Genomic DNA, 19,486 nt, shown 5'->3' with positions numbered 1-19,486 from the left:
ACTTTCCTAATATTTAAAAAAGTTATGCTGTTTATATAATGCTGTCAATTAAGTGAAAATATTGACTTAGTTACGTAAGTTGAGCATTTAGATTTTATGCCTTAAATCTCAAAAGATGTACTTTGTTAATCATTAATGTATGCATTTTCCACATTAATAATTGGTTAAAAACTTCTGTGACCTCATGGACCTCATGTGATGTTGCAGACCCATTTTCCAATTTGGGAGATGAGCTACCTTCACCAATTGTACCTGGTAACTGTCCAGATACAAACCATGGATACCAGTCAGATCACTCAGATCATTCCTCAGGTGACAGCCGTGCCAAAAGTTCTCGAAGTTCTGTTCGGTCAAGCTGTAGTAGCAGTCCCTATGGCTCAACAAATTTGCTCAGTAACATGAATGGTAAGAACTTTTCTAAAATATAAAATAGCATTCTCATAGCCACAATATGAAGTGTGTGTCCTTTTTTTCATAAATTTTCTAAGAATTGTATCTGCTTTGTGTGTAGGGGGGGGGGGGGGGGGGGGGGAATGGCTCTATCACAATCTGCTGCCCCCAACACACAACCACACCCACGTGCCCCCTACACACACACACACACACACACACACACACACACACACACACACACACACACACACACACACACACACACACGAATGTTACCATTATTTATAGTGGTATAAATACCAGTCTGCAGATGCGCTAGAAACTGACATTACGTTTTCTGCTGTACTCGTGACATGATAACTTACCTTAAAGCCTTTTTCATGGGAAGAGAGAACATTGTTAGTGTGCGCATTGATGTGTGAAGTATTAGGTGTTTAGAAAATAGGTGGAAGGTAGGGGTGTAATGTCATCTACGCATTTGCTATGTTCTTTCTTGATTAACTTAGTGAACACCTACATCTACATGGATACTCAGGGTTCATCAAAACACCTTCACAATTCTCTATTACTCCAATCTCATATAGCGCGTGGAAAGAACGAACACTTATATCTTTACATATGAGCTATGATTTCCCTTGTTTTATCATGGCGATAATTTCTTTCTATGCCAACAAAATATTTTCGCATTCAGAGAAGAGAGTTGGTGATTGGAATTCCATGAGAAGATTCCTCCGCAGCAAAAAACGTCATCTGCAAACAACCTAAGATGGCTGCACAGATTGTCTCCCAAATTGTTTATATAGATAAGAAACAGCAAAGGTCCTGTAACACTACCTTGGGGAACACCAGAAATCACTTCTGTCTTACTCAGAGACTTTGCAAGAGTTACTACAAAATGTGACCTCTCTGACAGGAAATCACCAATCCAGTCACATAACTGAGATGATATTCCAGAAGCACGCAATTTCACTACAAGCTGCTTGTATGGTACAGTATCAAAAACCCTCCGGAAATCCAGAAATAAGAGATCAATGTGATATCCCTTGTCAGTAGCACTCAGCACTTCATGCGAGTAAAGAGCTAGTTGTGTTTAAAAGGAACGATGTTTTCTAAAGAAGAGAGAAAATAGTTCTTCATTATCTGGACAGAATAATAGCAAGCAGGAATTATTAAGGAACTTCTAAAAGAAACACAGAAAACAGTCTGTGACAGTGTATGGTCATACTTGCAGAACATGTTCCACTCTAGGGGAAAACTTTTTATGTGGACAAGGGTCCAGAGATGTGTTATTTCTATGTTGCAATTCATTTTCTGTAAAACAGATCTAATACTAGCGGGATACAGCTGCACATCCAGGATGCAGTGCAGCACTTGATGGATGTACTGTACAAATGCTAACAAATGCATTTTAAATGTTTCATACTGGTAGGATTAAAGTGGTATGCTGATAATTCTTTATCTGTACAGTTGCCATTATTAATTCACTATTAAGAGTTCTAGAAAGCGAGTCCTAACAAAGAAATAAAACATTTCTGGACTTTCGTCCATGCAACATACAGTGAAACCTCTATACAACGTTTTTCAAGGGACCACAAATTCTGAACACTATATAGAGGAAAACACTATAAAGAGGAAGACTTCCAAATAATAATTATAGGGCATTACTGAAGATCAGGATACCACTAATCAGCTTTGACAAATGGTGCCATAGATGACATTTTAAATTTTCACAACATATGATATTCATTGCAAATGATCAATGTGTCAACTGATTAGTTTTTTTAATTAAAACATGGGGCTCGGTAGGTGGATGGGTGAAAGTAAATGGACCAGTTTGTATGGTAAAAAGTTATAACAGATTCTTAAGATTGACATCATTCTCCAAAGCTGACAGGTGGTATCCCATTCTTCAGTTGACCCAATTATAGAATATGAGCCAAATTTTGTTTATGATATACTGAACGTATTACATAAAAACTCAGTAAATGGCACAGATTAAAAAAGAATTAGTTACAAAAAAATTACTTCAATAATTAAATTATCAAATGGAACTTAAATTTGCACAAAACTCTAGGAACCTAAGCAATCTGAAAATAACATACCTATGATTTTTTTAAATATTCAAGCAGGCTTGCTTGTTTTCTATTTCTCCTAGACTCTATGGCAATCATTTCTTGCTCCAAATGAGCAAGTTGAATTACTGTTCTGTCCTCAAGTCTATGGGCCATCACGTATCTCCTGAATGTTTCAAAGGCTTCAGCTGCCTTAGTATATGAGGGCACAGGGTCATCTTCCTTGTCACTGTCACTTTCACTACCACTATTACTCTCCAAGCTTCTCTTTGCAGTCAGCTCCTCAATACTTTGTACTCCTGTGGTTGCCACATTGTCATCCACAGCCACAAAGTCCTCAAAAGTGACAGAATCACTGCCTATTAATTAGTGAAACTCTTGCATATCACTTGCAACTTCTTCCACAGGAGCTGCCATCTCATTCTCACAGAATCCCGCTTTTGTGAAACAGTTTTTAATAGTTTCAGCACTGACTTCCCTCCATGAGTACATAATTAAATTTATTGCCTGTAAAGTATTCAGCTACAGTTGTGAACTTTGCTGGCTTCCCGGTTTTCTTTGGTCCATCAAATTCAAGGCCTTTTTTACAAGGGCTGTCCTATATTTAACCTTAAGGGCGTGTATTATGCCGAAGTCCAAAGGTTGCAGACGGCTGGTGCAGTTGGGTGGCAGGAAAATTACTTTCACATTTCTCAGAAAGGGTACGTCTGGTGGATGTGCCGCACATCTATCCACAAACAGCAGCACTTTTCTTGCAGCACTCCCCATTTTGGCGTCAAATTCTCTGAGGAAACGTCATCCGTGCCTTGGCATTGTTTGTATATTTGCACGGAAACGTGGAAATGTTTTTGAAGCACCTCGGATTTTTTGGATTCCCGATAACCAAAGGTTTCAGTTTTTCACTGCCATCGGCGTTTGTACACAACAAAACGGTAAGACATTCTTTGCTCTTCTTGCCACCATCACAATTTTCCCCACGAAAAGTAAATGTCTTATACGGCATTAAATTGAAAAACATGCCGGTTTCATCAGCGTTATAAATGTCACGCAGTTTGTAGCCCTGTATCAGATTAGGGAGAGTCTGCATCCACTGAGCTACAGTCGGTTCGTCCACACTTACTTTCTCCACATTCCGATTTGTACACAACACCATGATGCTGTCGAAATTTATCAATCCATCCATTGGACATCTTAAAATTGTCCATTCCTAACTGCAGTGATATTTGAAGCGCCTTCTCCTTCAAAATAGTTCCGTTTATAGGAATGTTTGCAGCATGTGCTTGCTGAAACCAAGTTAATAAAACTTTCTCCATTTCGTCGCAAGTCAATGGTTTCAAACGCATATGTTTCGAATTTCCACGATTCTCAAACCCTTCCATTATCGACGATCTGTTTTTCAAAATAGTGTTGAGTGTTGAAGGGGCCAGTCACAATTGCTTCGCTAGCTACACGCGACTCGTGCCAGGAGATGCCTCCACTTTTTTAATAATAGAAACCTTCTCTTCCAGAGAAATATTCTTCCGCTTTTCACTCATGTCCACTGATGAAAGCTTTAAGAAAACGTTATATTGAAGACACGCACTTACTAGGCACACGAACTGTTTGCTGCTCGGCTCACACAACACGCTACGAATACAAAGCTGAAAGCATCGACTGAAATGGCGCCAAAAAGATCGCAAGCAGAATGTGCGTCATTTGTCATGTGACCGGGTTTTGCCGCTGACATATGAAATACGCTGAGTGCGGGCTTTCCGAGCCGGTGCAAACTGTGAATCCACAGAACGGAAAACGATGCATCTGAATCCAGTCACTTAAACGTTATAAAGAGGTAAATAATTGACCAGGGTTCCAAAAATATGAGCATTACGTGGAGGAAACTGTAATATAGAGGAAACACAGTAAAGAGGAAAATATAACATTGTTTATATGGGCTTTTAGTCGGGACCAAAAAAAACGGACATAATGTAGAGGAAAACATTATATGGAGGAACGTTATAAAGAGGTTTCACTGTATTTTCTTCTTCCATTTTTGAGAAATATATCCTGAAAGTTTGTCTACTACTTTTTGTTACGTCCTGTTTATTACTGAAGCTGTTGGATGTGATCCTAATGTTTCACTTACAGTAAAGCAACATCCAGGCTGCCTAGTGTTCCAACCCAAGTATCATTAATCTGCCACGCAGATTCAGTCCGGGTCTGCCCCAGTTCCCTGTGTTGAGTGTTAGTGCACTGTGTGTTAAGCTATACAAGCAAGTCTACCAGTGAAGTGATAGGCTGATAAACTATAATTAAAATGTGCTGATACATACTCTTTTATTACAAGTAAGTAACTCATTCGTCTCTGGCTAAATTTGTATGGCGTTCCTCAGGGGAGTTCTTTAAATATATTCATGTCGAAAAGTTCAGCATACGTAGGAAATGAATAGGGTGCTAAAAGGATTACAGAAAAAGGTGCAGTTCAGTCACAACACATTTGACCTAAAGCAGTGTCTCAAGTATGAAAGGATAAATTTCATCAATTGAAATGAAACAAGGAAAAAAAAATGAAAAATCTTCTAAACAACAGTGTAGTTAGGGGATGTGGTTGCCTTGGATATAATACGCCATGGCTGCAAGATGAAATGTTATATACTTGTAGGCTACATTGAGGTGACAACTCATGGGACAGCGATAATGCACATTTACAGATGGTGGTATTATCATGTATACAAGATATGAAAGGGCAGTGCATTGCCGAAGTCGTCATTTGCACTCGAGTGATTCCTGTGAAAAGGTTTTCGATGTAATTAAGGGTGCACAACAGGAATTAACAGACTGTCAATGCAGAATGGTAGTTGGAGCTAGATAGATGGGACATTCAATTTTGGAAGTCATTACAGAATTTAATTTCCGAGGTCCATGGTGTCAAGAGTGTGCCAAGAATACCAAATTTCAGGCAGTATATCTCACTATAGACAACGGAGTGGCTGATGGCCTTAATTTAATGACCAAGAACAGTGGCCTTTGCACAGAGTTGTCAGTGCCAACATACAAGCAATACTGCATCAAATAACTACATAAATCAATGTGGGACTATGAGGAACATATCGATTAGGACAGTGTGGTGGAATATGACTTCAATGAGCTACAGCAGCAGGCGACTGATGTGAAAGCTTTTACTAACAGCACGACATTGCCTGCAGTGCCTCTGCTGGGCTTGTGACCACATTGGTTGGACCCTATATGACTGAAAAATTGTGGCTCTTCAGATGAGTCCTGATTTCATTTGGTAATAGCTGATGGTTGAGCTAGTGTGTTGCATGGACCCCATGAAGCCATGGACCCAGTTTGCATAGCAAGGCACTGTGCAATCTGGTGTCGGTGGCGGTTCCGTAATGGCGTTAGCTGTTTTTATATGGAATGGACTGCATACAGTGGTCTAACTGAACTGATAATTGACTGGAAATGGTTATGTTCAGCTACTTAAAAACCATTTGTAGCCATTCATGGACTCCAGGTTCCCAAACAACAATGAAATTTTTGTAGGTGACAACGCATCATGTCACTTGGCCACAATAGTTCGCAATTCTGGACAATCTGAGTGAATGGTTTGGCCATCCAGATTTCCCAACATGAATCCCATTGAACATTTATGGGACATAATCGAGAGGTCAGTTGCACAAAATCCTGCACTGGCAACAATTCCACAATTCTAGAGGGCTATAGAGGCAGCATTGCTCAGTATCTCTGCAGTGGGTGTCCAATGGTTCCAGGTGCTGTCTGTGGCTGACACTGTCGCTGAGCCGGATGATGTCGCCTGTCCTGTTTCAGAGGAAACTACTCAGCCTGCAAGATCTGGGCAATTGCAGAGGGTGGGATTATTGGTAGTTGGGAGCTCCAACGTTAGGCACGTTATGGGCTCCCTTAGGGACTTGGCTAACAAGGAAGGTAAGAAAACCAATGTGTACTTGGTGTGCATACCGGGTGGAGTCATTCCAGATGAGGAAAAGGGTCCTCCCGGATGCCATGAAGAGCCCAGGGTGCAGCCAACTGCAGGTGGTTGCTCACATAAGTACCAATGATGTGTGTCACTTTGGATCAGAAGAGATTCTCTCTGGTTTCGAGTGGCTAACAGAAGTGGTAAATGCTGCCAGTCTTGCTTGCAATATGAAAGCAGAGCTGACCATTTGCAGCAAAGTCGGTTTCGCTGAATAGGTCAGGTGTCCACTATACGCAGGAGGCAGCTACAAGGGTAGCAGGGGCTGTGTGGCGTTGACTGGGCAGCTTTTTAGGTTAGAGGGTCTTGGGAAAACACAAGAAGGGCTTCAGTCACAAAGGGTGCAGGCTGAACACAGGAAGAATGTAGATACAGGAACCATTGTTATAACAGTTGTAAATTGTCGTAGCTGTGTCGGGAAAGTACCAGAGCTCGAAGTGCTAATAAAAAGCATTGATGCTCAGATCGTTGTAGGCACTAAAAGCTGGCTAAAGCCGGATATAAGCTCAGCCGAAATTTTTGCGAAGTACCTAATGGTGTTCCGAAAAGATAGGCTAAACACGGTTGGCGGTGGTGTGTTCGTTGCTTTCAGAAGTAGTTAAGCTTCTCGCAAAATTGAAGTAGATACTTCCTGTGAATTAGTATGGGCAGAGATCAATGTTGGCAACCAGAGTAAAATAATAATTTGACCCTTTTACCGACCTTCCAGTTCATATGATACAGTTGCAGAAAGGTTCAAAGAAAACATGAGTTTGATTTCAAACAAGTACCTGAGTCATACCATAATAGTTGGTGGTGACTTTAATTTACCCTTGATACGGTGGCAAAAATACATGTTTAATTCCGGAGGTACGCATAAAATATCATCCGAAATTGTGCTAAACGCATTCTCTGAAAATTATTTCGAGCAGTTAGTTCATGATGCCACACGAATAGTAAACAGTTGTGAAAACACACTTGACCCCTTAGCAACAAATAATAATAACGAGCATGAAAACCGATATAGGGATTAGTGAACACAGGGTTGTCGTAGGGATATTAGATATTGTAATCCCCAAATCCTTGAAAAATAAGAGAAAAATATACCTATTCAAAAAAGCAGATAAATATTCACTTGATGCCTTCCTGAGAGACAATCTCCACTCATTCCAAATTAATAATAAAGTGTAGACCAGATGCGGCTTAAATTCAGAGAAATAGTATCGGCAGCAATTGAGAGATTTATTCCAAATAAACTAACCAATGATGGAGCTGATCCTCCTTGGTACACAAAACGGTTTATAACACTGTTGCAGATACAACGAAACAAACATGCCAAATTTAAACAGACACAAAATCCCCAAGATTGGCGATCCTTTCCAGAAGCTCAAAGTTTAGTGCGGAGTTCAATGCGAGACGCTTATAACAGTTTCCACAACGAAACTTTTTCTCAAAACCTGGCAGAAAATCCAAAGAGATTCTGGTCATATGTGAAGTATGTTAGCGGCGAGAAACAATCAATGCCTTCTCTGCATGATAACAATGGAGATACTATCGAAGACAGTGCTGCCAAAGCAGAGTTACTAAACACAGCCTTCCAAAATGCCTTCACAAAAGAAGATGAAGTAAATCTTCCAGAATTCAAATCGAGATCAGCTGCCAACAACAGTAACATAGAAGTAAATATCCTCGAAGTAGTGAAGCAACTCAAATCACTTAATAAAAGCAATACTGACCTTACGACTTATCTTAGAAGAAAGATTAAGGAAAGCCAAACATACGTTTCTAGCATTTGTAGACTTAGAGAAAGCTTTTGACAATGTTGACTGGAATACTCTTTTTCAAATTCTGAAGGTGGCAGGGGTAAAATACAGGAAGCGAAAGGCTATTTACAATTTGTACAGAAACCAGCTGGCAGTTATAAGAGTCGAGGGACATGAAAGGGAAGCAGCGGTTGGGAAGGGAGTGAGACAGGGTTGTAGCCTATCCCCGATGTTATTCAATCTGTATATTGAGCAAGCAGTAAAGGAAACAAAAGAAAAATTTGGAGTAAGAATTAAAATCCATGGAGAAGAAATAAAAACTTTGAGGTTCGCCAATGACATTGTAATTCTGTCAGAGGCAGCAAAGGATCTGGAAGAGCAGCTGAACAGAATGGACAGTGTCTTGAAAGGAGGATATAAGATGAACATCAACAAAAGCTAAATGAGAATAATGGCATGTAGTCAAATATAATCGGACGATGCTGAGGGTATTAGATTAGGAAATGAGACACTTCAAGTAGTAGATGAGTTTTGCTATTTGGAGAGAAAAATAACTGGTGATGGTCGAAGTAGAGAGGATATAAAATGTAGACTGGCAATGGCAGGGAAAGTGTTTCTGAAGAAGAAAAGTTTGTTAACATCAAGTTTAGATTTAAGTGTCGGGAAGGATTTTCTGAAATACTTGTTTGGAGTGTAGCCATGTATGAATAGGCATTAAACATTTTAGATGAGAAGAGAAGAGAAGCTTTGGAAAGTGGTACTACAGAAGAATGCCGAAGATTAGATGGGTAAATCACATAACTAATGAGGAGGTATTGAATAGGATTGGGAAGTATAGCAATTTGTGGCACAACTTGACTAGAAGATTGGGGACATGTTCTGAGGCATCAAGGGATCACCAATTTAGTATTGGAGGGCATCATGGAGGGTAAAAATCATAGAGGGAGACCAAGAGATGAATACAGTAAGCAGATTCAGAAGGATGTAGGTTGCAGTAGTTACTTGAAGATGAAGAGGCTAGCATAGGATAGAGTAGCATGGAGAGCTGCATCAAATCAGTCTCTGGACTGAAGACAACTACTACTACTTTCATTTATATCTTATATTTACTTGTTGTGTTTAACACACTAATCAGCATTAATGTCGTCTTACACATGATTGAAAACAGTCTGACAAAGTTCGGATAGTTTCTAAACTTCACACCTGTGCATAGTATGTTGGTAGCACTTCGTCGTGCAGCTGACTTTAAAGCTGTGTGGATCAGCATAACGAGAAGGTGAGGGGTCTCTCTCATTTTGTCCACGACTGTACACCCCCCAACTGTCCTGGGTCTACAATAAATGAATTATCGGTGAAGTAAAACTTGATGAGCCTATTGTAAACTCAAGAGGCACTTTCGATTCCTTTAGACAGATAATGGCAGATTTTCATCATGTTGTAAGCAGCTACTTGGCTACTCTGTTCTCATACTGACCTGTGACAAGCATTGTTAGCCTTTCAGAACTAGCATCAAAGCCGTGAAGTGGCACTTTGTAGCTCGTTCAATGACATTGTGGTCTGCATCTGATTTGCTTGTATATTTAATGTGGTTCTACCCCACACAAGAAGCCATAAATGGTACCTGTGTATTGTAATGGCACAAACGTTACTAGGAGGCTAAATACTATTCATAAGAAAAAATGTGAACATCACTTAGACTTTAGGGGCTTATTACACTAAATGTTGTTACCTACTTATTACATGCCTATTTGGACTAATGGATGGTCATTTCGCATGCAGACAGCACAATATCAGTTTTTGGGAAATCTTGTCTACAGTAGTGGCTCACCTTCTTTTTCCCCTTATTTCACTTCCCTTCTTTCTTCCTTTTGCCTCAATGTCTGGTTGTACTTTCTTTTTGTACACTAATGTTGCACTTGTGCCTAGTGGTGTATTACGACACAGCGGTGAAAGTGCTACTGTCTACCACATCTGTGTTGTGTATTTATTCACACTTGAGGAAAAACAGCATTAGCATCAAAAGACATTTGTTAATGGCAAGTACAAACTAGGGGAATCTACAATGTTACTGCTGTAAAGAAATATCACCACTTGCAATTACAGTATCAACAAAAATGAGGAGGAGGAGAAGAATATTCATATAATACACAGAATCCACAATAGTGGCACTTCACAGGTCACACCACAGTTGCCTCGGACTGGCCCTGAGCTGACTCATATGCCAGATTTTGGCCTGGTGCCGTCAGAGAGCAATCCAGATGAGTGCCATCTGAGTAGTACCACAACACCAGCAAACAGCTTACACAAGCTGCTTGATTTCCCTAGTAAGGTCAGGCAGTGTCGTTACATGGCTATTTATGTACAGTAGCAAGTATAATAAATAAATGTCGATTCACATTAGTCGGTGTGTGCATGTTATCAGTTTACATGTCACTGCATAAGTTCTTTTGTGGGGTTCATTACAAAATTTTGTTGCTTTAAATTCCTTGAAATTCTGTACAAGATTTACAAGATTTTTATATATTTAATACTGTTATAAACAGCAGCATAACTGTTATATTTTCATCTGTATTTTTCCTGCTGTAATGCTAACTTCAGTTGTAAGTGAATAACTTGTGTATTAGGTAGAAAGTAATCTGTAATCTTCTCACATACGCCATTCATTATATTGTGTGTCTACTGATATTGTTTGTGATAATATATCTTGAAAACTCTCCACTTATATTTAAGTGTAGCTTGTATTACTGTTAGGTCTAACGCTATCCTCACTTATGCATTTGTCATAGTGCTGCACGAATGATACAGCTTGTGAACATATGTTGTCACACATGAATAAACATACTCATCAATTTAAAAATATCAAAGTGCAAAATATTCTTAATATTTCAAAACCGTAGGGAAAGTGTTGAATCCCAACTTGGTATGACCAATGCAATGTAACATAAGTGGGCATTATCATCTAAATGTATTGCGCTGAGTGGGTAGCGATGCTTCTGAGAGATGGTGATTTGTGCTATTGCAGAATGTGACAATATCAAACAAAATTAATCATGTCTTCCCTGAAGAAATTACACAAACCCATCTGGGGCTCACAACTCTTCAGTGAGTACGTGCTTGACCAACATTGGCCCCCAGCCCTTGAAGTGCTACTTCCCTTTCCATGCTGAAAGCCCGTCCTTCCACTGTTCTGTCTCCCCCTCTCCCTTTCCATTGGATGGTCTTCTTGATGGCGACCACACTTGGATTTGGTTTATGAATTTGAACATTCATTTTTTTCTCTTCTGTTCCTTCGTACATCCTTTCATCCTGAAATACCTGGTTGGCATTGTTTGGTTTTGACATACTATTCCTCTTCCACATTTGCTGAAGTGCAGATTGTGTAGGGAGGTCACCCAATGCAGTGTATATTGCACCATTGTGCATTTCTCTCTCTGCACCCTGCCTGCCTGTCAAACGAAATATGCCCTAAATCCAACATGATAGCCATTCCGTTGTGGCGGGTTGGGGGTGAGTGGACATAAAGTACGTGTGCAGTGGTAGTCCCATGACCACACAGGGATCACACTGTTAGTGCCTAAGCTGCAAACTCCCAAGATATTCCAACGGTATGTGCCCTTCACGACTGGGGCACAGAGACTCCAGGGAATTGAGCAATGGCCAAGTAGCCATTGCCGAGTTCGGGTGGTGCCCACCTGCGGAGAAAGCCCTGTGCAGAATGGGTGGCACCATGGTGGATGACTCCCACATGAAGTGGATTAAGCATTCTTCAAATGTTGGCCACACTGCCCAGCAGTTGTTTGTGAAGGAAAAGATTCTTACAATGCAGAGAGATATGACCCCAAAAATCTTCCCTTCCTTGACACTACTGTGGGAGGAACGTTGGACAAAGAGAGTTTGTTCTAGGATCGATAGGAGTTCCTTTTTGGCCCAAAGCCATTGTTCTTTGTTGAACACCTTTAAGACAGATTTGGAGAAGTAACAGTAATTTTGAAAATGAAAAGAGCTTCCGTTCCTATTAAAACAGCATCCCCTACTCAGCCAAAGGTGCTACTTACCTGTGACAAGCTGGATGACTTTCCTGAAATTATCATCCACCCATGAGAGTCTTTATATGATAGAAGGTTTCGTATTCCACCACGATCTTCTTTTCAGACCGATGACAAGTTACATACCAATTTGGAGTGATAGGGTGTGCATTTTGTCCATCATATCCAGTGGGATCCAAGGACAACGGGGTTGATTGTGGGGTCTTCATCTTGGCCTTTGAAGGTGACTCATTGGCAAAAAAGGTCAAGGGGATAGTGTATCAGTGTGGTGTGAAACTGTATGTACCCCCAACCCATGTGGTGCTTCAAATGCGTGATATTAAAACGTGTCTTGCATTGTAACACAGTCCCTATCTGTAGGAACTGTGGATGTCAGTTGGCACAAAAATATTCCTTGTGCTGCTCCCCTTCTGTGTTAGGTGCAGAGAGCGTCATTCCCCCTGCTCATCGGACTGCACCATCTGCCAAGAAGGAAAGAAAATCCAAGACTCTTGAGTGACTGACATATCAAGAGACCAAGAAGTGATATAATTGTTTGATCCTGTGTGTGTGATTATCGTGTAGGTTACAGCTAAGACGACATGATCCTCTCCAACAACAGTATCCTTACCCTTTGTGCATTTTGTGTTGATTTCATCCCCTCCTCTGGCGGTTTAGGGCCCTTGTCCTACTGCTTCCCCCACACCCAGTTTGGAAGTGCTGACTACCTACTCCATGGGAATGTCAATCTCTGACCCCCAGTCAGAGAAGCATCACCTACCTTTGGCACCTCTCACCAGGAAGGGCATCCTTGGGGTGCTCTCATATAAGGTACTGCTGATCTAAAACTGGATATCAGCCATTAGCTGAAGGGGTCACTGGCTGCTGGTCGTAGGACTTGTCATTCCTCCTCTGTCGCTGAAACTAAGGGAGACAAGCCCTCACAGACAATCATCCAAGGAGAAAGACAAGTAGTAGTTCTCCAAGGAGAAGACTCTAGTGGCCCCTAAGTCATAGGACTCTGCATGTTCCTCCTCTGTATCCACAGGGGACTTCCTGCTATACCTAACTTCGTGATTCTCTGTCCCTCTGGATACGCTCGTCAGAAGGCAGTACCTTGGTCGACTTCCAAAATTAATGTGGCGATCAGCTCTCCAGCACCATAAGCAACATACATTGATGGAGTACTATATTGCTTTTAAATAGCTCCGTGCCTGGGCCCACCTTCTAATAAAATGACAGAAACAAAAATGCTGGGAACAGTATGCACTGCCATTGGACCACATACCCCTCCTCCTGAGGTTAGGGGAAAGATTCAGTGCTTCTGTGGACACTATTCCTCCATAGGTGTACCTCTTATCTCCATGAATGGTGTTGCCTACTCTGACCTAGATGCTGTGCCCAACATTTTGCTCTATGTTATGTTTGAGCCTATGCATTTGAGGATTAACAGCCTGCATTTTGTGTCCTCAAACAGTACGTGGAGCAAATTCACTTACCTTACTCTACAAGCCACCGGAAGTCATATTCCGTTCAATGAGAGAGAATTCCTCATTGCCCAAGCCCTGACATCACTCCATGGCTCAACAGCATCCAAGCCCATGCACCCATCAGTGGACTGCCAGTGTCGTGTCCTAGCCATGACCGTATATCTGGAGGAGGATGATTTCCCATCTCAGTGGCGAGAAAGTGTGATCAACTTGGTACTGAAACCATGTAAAAGTCTTTTGAGATGGACAGCTATCACCCAATTAGTCTCACTAATCTGCTCTGCAAGTTAATTGAATGTATGTTGGTACCTTGAGTTTCCAGGCCATCTGTCTCCAGCTTAGGGTTGTTTTCACCAAGACTGTTCTACCAATGAGTTTGTTTCTGCCTAGAGTCTGTTACGTGGACAGCTTTGCCCACTGACACCTTATTGCTATCTTCTTAGATATGTGAAAGACTTATGATACCACATGGCATCATCACATCCTCGTTACCTTACACGAGTGGTGTCTCTGGGCCCAATTCCAATTTTTGTCTGGTTCTTATTGCACTCTGCTTTCCAAGTTAAAGTTGGTGCTTCCCACAGTATCCTGCAGGGCTTTCTAACTGCATGGACATTTCACAGTTTGCTTATGTTTTCCTGCCCTTCTTCTCATACATCCAGATGTCTGCTGAAAAAAATGCTCATAGTTTCACGTAGATGATAAATAATGCTCATAAGCCTCACACATTTGTTTTTGCAACAATTTTTTAACGTAAGTGATTCAAATGTTAACAAGCCTATGTTGGAATTATGTTGCCAGTTGAAAATACACCGAAGAGCCAAAGAAACTGGTACACCTGCCTAATATCGTGTAGGGCCCCCACGAGCACGCAGAAGTGCCACAACACGACATGGCATGGACTAGACTAACATCTGAAGTAATGCTGGAGGGAACTGACACCATGAATCCTGTAGGGCTGTCACTAAATCAGTAAGAGTACGAGGGGATGGAGATCTCTTCTGAAAAGCATGTTGCAAAGCATTCTAGGTATACTCAATAATGTTAAAGTCTGGGGTGTTTGGTGGCCAGCGGAAGTGTTTATACTCGGAAGAGTGTTCCTGGAGCCACTCTTTAGCGATTCTGGATGTGTGGGATGTCATATTGTCCTGCTGGAATTGGCTCAGTCCATCAGAATGCGCAATGGACATGAATGGATGCAGGTGATCAGACAGGATGCTTAAGTACATGTCACCTGTCAGATTCGTATCTAGGCATGCAGGGTCTATGGTTTCATGAGGTTGTCTGTACACCTGTACATGTCCATCCACTCTTTAAAATTTGAAACGAGACTCATCCGACCAGGCAACATGTTTCCAGTCATCAACGGTCCAATGTCTGTGTTGACAGGCCCAGGCGAGGCATAAAGCCTTGTGCCATGCAGTCATCAGGGGTACAGAACTGGGCTTCGGCTCCGAAAGCCCATATCTATGTTGTTTCATTGACTGTTTCACATACTGACATTGACTTTTGTTGATGGCCTAGCATTGAAATCTGCAGCAATTTGTGGAAGAGTTGCACTTCTGTCACATGGAACGATTCTCTTCAGTCATTGTTGGTCCCAGTCTTGCAGGAATTTTTTTACAGCCACAGTGATGGAGATTTAATGTTTTACCAGATTCCTGACATCCATAGTACGCTCATGAAATGATGGAAAATCCCCACTTCATCGCTACCTCAGAGATGCTGTGTCCCATAGCTCATGCGCCATCTATAACGCCACATTCAAATTCACTTAAATCTTGATAACCTGCCACTTTAGTAGCAGTAACCAACCTAAAAACAGTGCCAGACATTTTTTGTCTTATATAGGCGTTGCGGACCTCAGTGCCGTATTCTGCCTGTTTACATCTCTCTGTATTTAAATAGGCATGCCTATACCAGTTTCTTTGTCGCATCAGTGTATTAATCTCATTAATAAGACATGGTCATTGGAATTTTGCAACTGTTGTTGAATTAAGGCTTACTATAAATTTCAACGAAGAGTACATATATGTCGTCATATTTTCTATTTTCTGTTTGCTTTAGACAATGTCACATATCAGCATCCAGTTGCTTTGCAGAGTAGAGTATCGACAAGTGTTCCATCAGCTCAGCATCACGCCATACAAAGACCAACTGTGAGTATACTGGAACATCATCTGCAGCCATTATGGAATTTCTGTTTGATGTAATTGACTATTTTAATTGATGTTTTGTAGTAGTGGTAGTGGTAGTGGTAGTGGTAGTAGTAGTAGTAGTAGTAGTAGTAGTGAACTTAGGAAACTGATATTATTTGGTCTTGCATAATTTTAAGAAATGCACTGTTCAAGCAAGTTACGAAATTGTGATTTTTGTGCTTGTGTAATATATCATGACAATCATGAATATACATGAAATATGGCAAAGTGACCCAAATGAGATACATTCCATAAGTGGCAATAATCTCGGATTCAGAGCTGCAAATATTCATAAAAGGGTTGATGAAGATGCAAATTGTTAAGGAAGTATAAAATATCAAATATGCAGTAATTAAAACAACACAGTTTCAAATTTAATTAATTGTCTCAATTTGAGACATGTAGAGTAAATAAAGTGGATATGAATGGGTCACAAGACCAGTAGACCAGAGCAGTTGTCTAGTTACTAAGCCATTCATTTCATAAAAAACAATGTTAGAATAATGTTGCAAGGATAAATGAGTGCTTAGGCACTGGGGAGAGATTGGACAGTGACTTCAGAGCCTGAAGTTTAAGTTTAGTGGTGCACCATAGTGAGGATGGACCAAATACATTCAGGAAGCAATTATTCTGGTAGAGACCAGGATTACAAGAGGTAGTTTGTGGCTTGATTGGCTTCACAGGAGTCTAGAACAATGTCACACAACATGGGTCTCTCAAACCTCCAAAGTTGTTAAGAAAAACTACAGATTCAGCACTGGATCTGACCAAAGTAGTGCTGGTCACTAGCTATACATGCTGTACTGAAGCTGCACTATGGTACCTTCTGCTTGAAAAAGGAAACTTTTTTCGTATTTGGCACTTTTTTCCGTTTCAAAAGCTTATGATAGTCTGTGATTTTGCGTTCATCTATGTGGTAGTACTTGTATTATTTTGGTAGCATAAAAGCATACATTTGTAAGCTTACATTTGTTTAAATCCTTGAATTTGTTTGTCATATTTTTCCTCAGATGAAAGGATAGATGAAGTAATTTGTGATTTATGTGTGTCTGCTTATTATAAAGGGACTTTCATTACAGCTGTTTAGTTTCTTTTTTAACTTTTTTGTGTAAGTCATATAGAGCAGCTACTAGATATTTAATATTTACAAAAATCTATTTAGTATTTTAAAAAATTTTATTTGAATATAATAGAGGGAAACATTCCACGTGGGAAAAATGTGTGTGTGTGTGTGTGTGTGTGTGTGTGTGTGTGTGTGTGTACCTGTCTTTTTTTCCCCCTAATGTAAGTCTTTCCGCTTCCGGGATTGGAATGACTCCTTACCCTCTCCCTTAAAACCCACATCCTTTCATCTTTTCCTCTCCTTCCCTCTTTCCTGACGAAGCAGCCGTTGGTTGCGAAAGCTAGAATTTTGTGTGTTTGTTTGTGTGTCTATCGAACTGCCAGCGCTTTTGTTTGGTAAGTTTCATCATCTTTGTTTTTTATACATATATTTATATATATATCACACACACACATATATCCATCCGCATATACACAGACACAAGCAGACATTTGTAAAGGCAAAGAGTTTGGGCAGAGATGTCAGTCGAGGCGGAAGTACAGAGGCAAAGATGTTGTTGAAAGACAGGTGAGGTATGAGCGGCGGCAAATTGAAATTAGAAATTAGCGGAGATTGAGGCCTGGCGGATAGCGAGAAGAGAGGATATGCTGAAGTGCGAGTTCCCATCTCCGAAGTTCTGACAGGTTGGTGTTAGTGGGAAGTATCCAGATAACCCGGATGGTGTAACACTGTGCCAAGATGTGCTGGCCGTGCACCAAGGCATGTTTAGCCACAGGGTGATCCTCATTACCAACAAACACTGTCTGCCTGTGTCCATTCATGTGAATGGACAGTTTGTTGCTGGTCATTCCCACATAGAATGCTTCACAGTGTAGGCAGGTCAGTTGGTAAATCACGTGGGTGCTTTCACACGTGGCTCTGCCTTTGATCGTGTACACCTTCCGGGTTACAGGACTGGAGTAGGTGATGGTGGGAGGGTGCATGGGACAGGTTTTACACCGGGGGCGGTTACAAGGGTAGGAGCCAGAGGGTAGGGAAGGTGGTTTGGGGATTTCATAGGGATGAACTAAGAGGTTACGAAGGTTAGGTGGACGGTGGAAAGACACTCTAGGTGGAGTGGGGAGGATTTCATGAAGGATGGATCTCATTTCAGGGCAGGATTTGAGGAAGTCGTATCCCTGCTGGAGAGCCACATTCAGAATCTGATCCAGTCCCGGAAAGTATCCTGTCACGAGTGGGGCACTTTTGGGGTTCTTCTGTGGAAGGTTCCGGGTTTGAGGAGATGAGGAAGGGGCTCTGGTTATTTGCTTCTGTACCGGGTTGGGAGGGTTGTTACAGGATTGAAAAGCTGTTTTCAGGTTGTTGGTGTAATGGTTCAAGGATTCCGAACTGGAGCAGATTCGTTTGCCACGAAGACCTAGGCTGTAGGGAAGGGACCGTTTGATGTGGAATGGGTGGCAGCTGTCATAATGGAGGTACTGTTGCTTGTTGGTGGGTTTGATGTGGACGGACGTGTGAAGCTGGCCATTGGAGGTCAACATCAAGGAAAGTGGCATGGGATTTAGAGTAGGACCAGGTGAATCTGATGGAACCAAAGGAGTTGAGGTTGGAGAGGAAATTCTGTAGTTCTTCTTCACTGTGAGTCCAGATCATGAAAATGTCATCAATAAATCTGTACCAAACTTTGGGTTGGCAGGCCTGGGTAACCAAGAAGGCTTCCTCTAAGCGACCCATGAATAGGTTGGCGTACGAGGGGGCCATCCTGGTACCCATGGCTCTTCCCTTTAATTGTTGGTATGTCTGGTCTTCAAAAGTGAAGAAGTTGTGGGTCAGGATGAAACTGGCTAAGGTAATGAGGAAAGAGGTTTTAGGTAGGGTGGCAGGTGATCGGCGTGAAAGGAAGTGCTCCATCGCAGCGAGGCCCTGGACATGCGGAATATTTGTGTATAAGGAAGTGGCATCGATGGTTACAAGGATGGTTTCCGGGGGTAACAGACTGGGTAGGGATTCCAGGCGTTCGAGAAAGTAGTTGGTGTCTTTGATGAAGGATGGGAGACTGCATGTAATGGGTTGAAGGTGTTGATCTACGTAGGCAGAGATGCGTTCCGTGGGGGCTTGGTAACCAGCTACAGTGGGACGGCCGGGATGATTGGGTTTGTGAATTTTAGGAAGAAGGTAGAAGGTAGGGGTGCGGGGTGTTGGTGGGGTCAGGAGGTTGATGGAGTCAGGTGAAAGGTTTTGTAGGGGGCCTAAGGTTCTGAGGATTCCTTGAAGCTCTGCCTGGACGTCAGGAATGGGATTACCTTGGCAAACTTTGTATGTGGTGTTGTCTGAAAGCTGACGCAGTCCCTCAGCCACATACTCCCGACGATCAAGTACCACAGTCGTGGAACCCTTGTCCGCCAGAAGAATGACGATGGATTGGTCAGCCTTCAGATCATGGATAGCCTGGGCTTCAGCAGTGGTGATGTTGGGAGTAGGTTTTTTAAGAAGGATTGAGAGGCAAGGCTGGAAGTCAGAAATTCCT

General features: G+C 41.6%; 1 protein-coding gene across 2 annotated transcripts in view; it reads left to right on the top strand.

The window, feature by feature from the left end:
- LOC126095175 (uncharacterized) overlaps positions 1-19,486 on the top strand; it is a 189,541-nt gene that overhangs the window by 110,448 nt on the left and 59,607 nt on the right. For both annotated transcript variants that reach the window (XM_049909908.1, XM_049909909.1), the window contains exons 7-8: positions 208-405; positions 15,766-15,857. In XM_049909908.1, the coding sequence (XP_049765865.1) occupies positions 208-405; positions 15,766-15,857 (290 nt within the window). The remainder of the gene's footprint in view (positions 1-207; positions 406-15,765; positions 15,858-19,486) is intronic.

The sequence above is a fragment of the Schistocerca cancellata genome, chromosome 8 (assembly GCF_023864275.1).
Source record: "Schistocerca cancellata isolate TAMUIC-IGC-003103 chromosome 8, iqSchCanc2.1, whole genome shotgun sequence".
NCBI lineage: Eukaryota > Metazoa > Arthropoda > Insecta > Orthoptera > Acrididae > Schistocerca > Schistocerca cancellata.
This window is presented reverse-complemented; position numbering and strand designations above follow the sequence as displayed.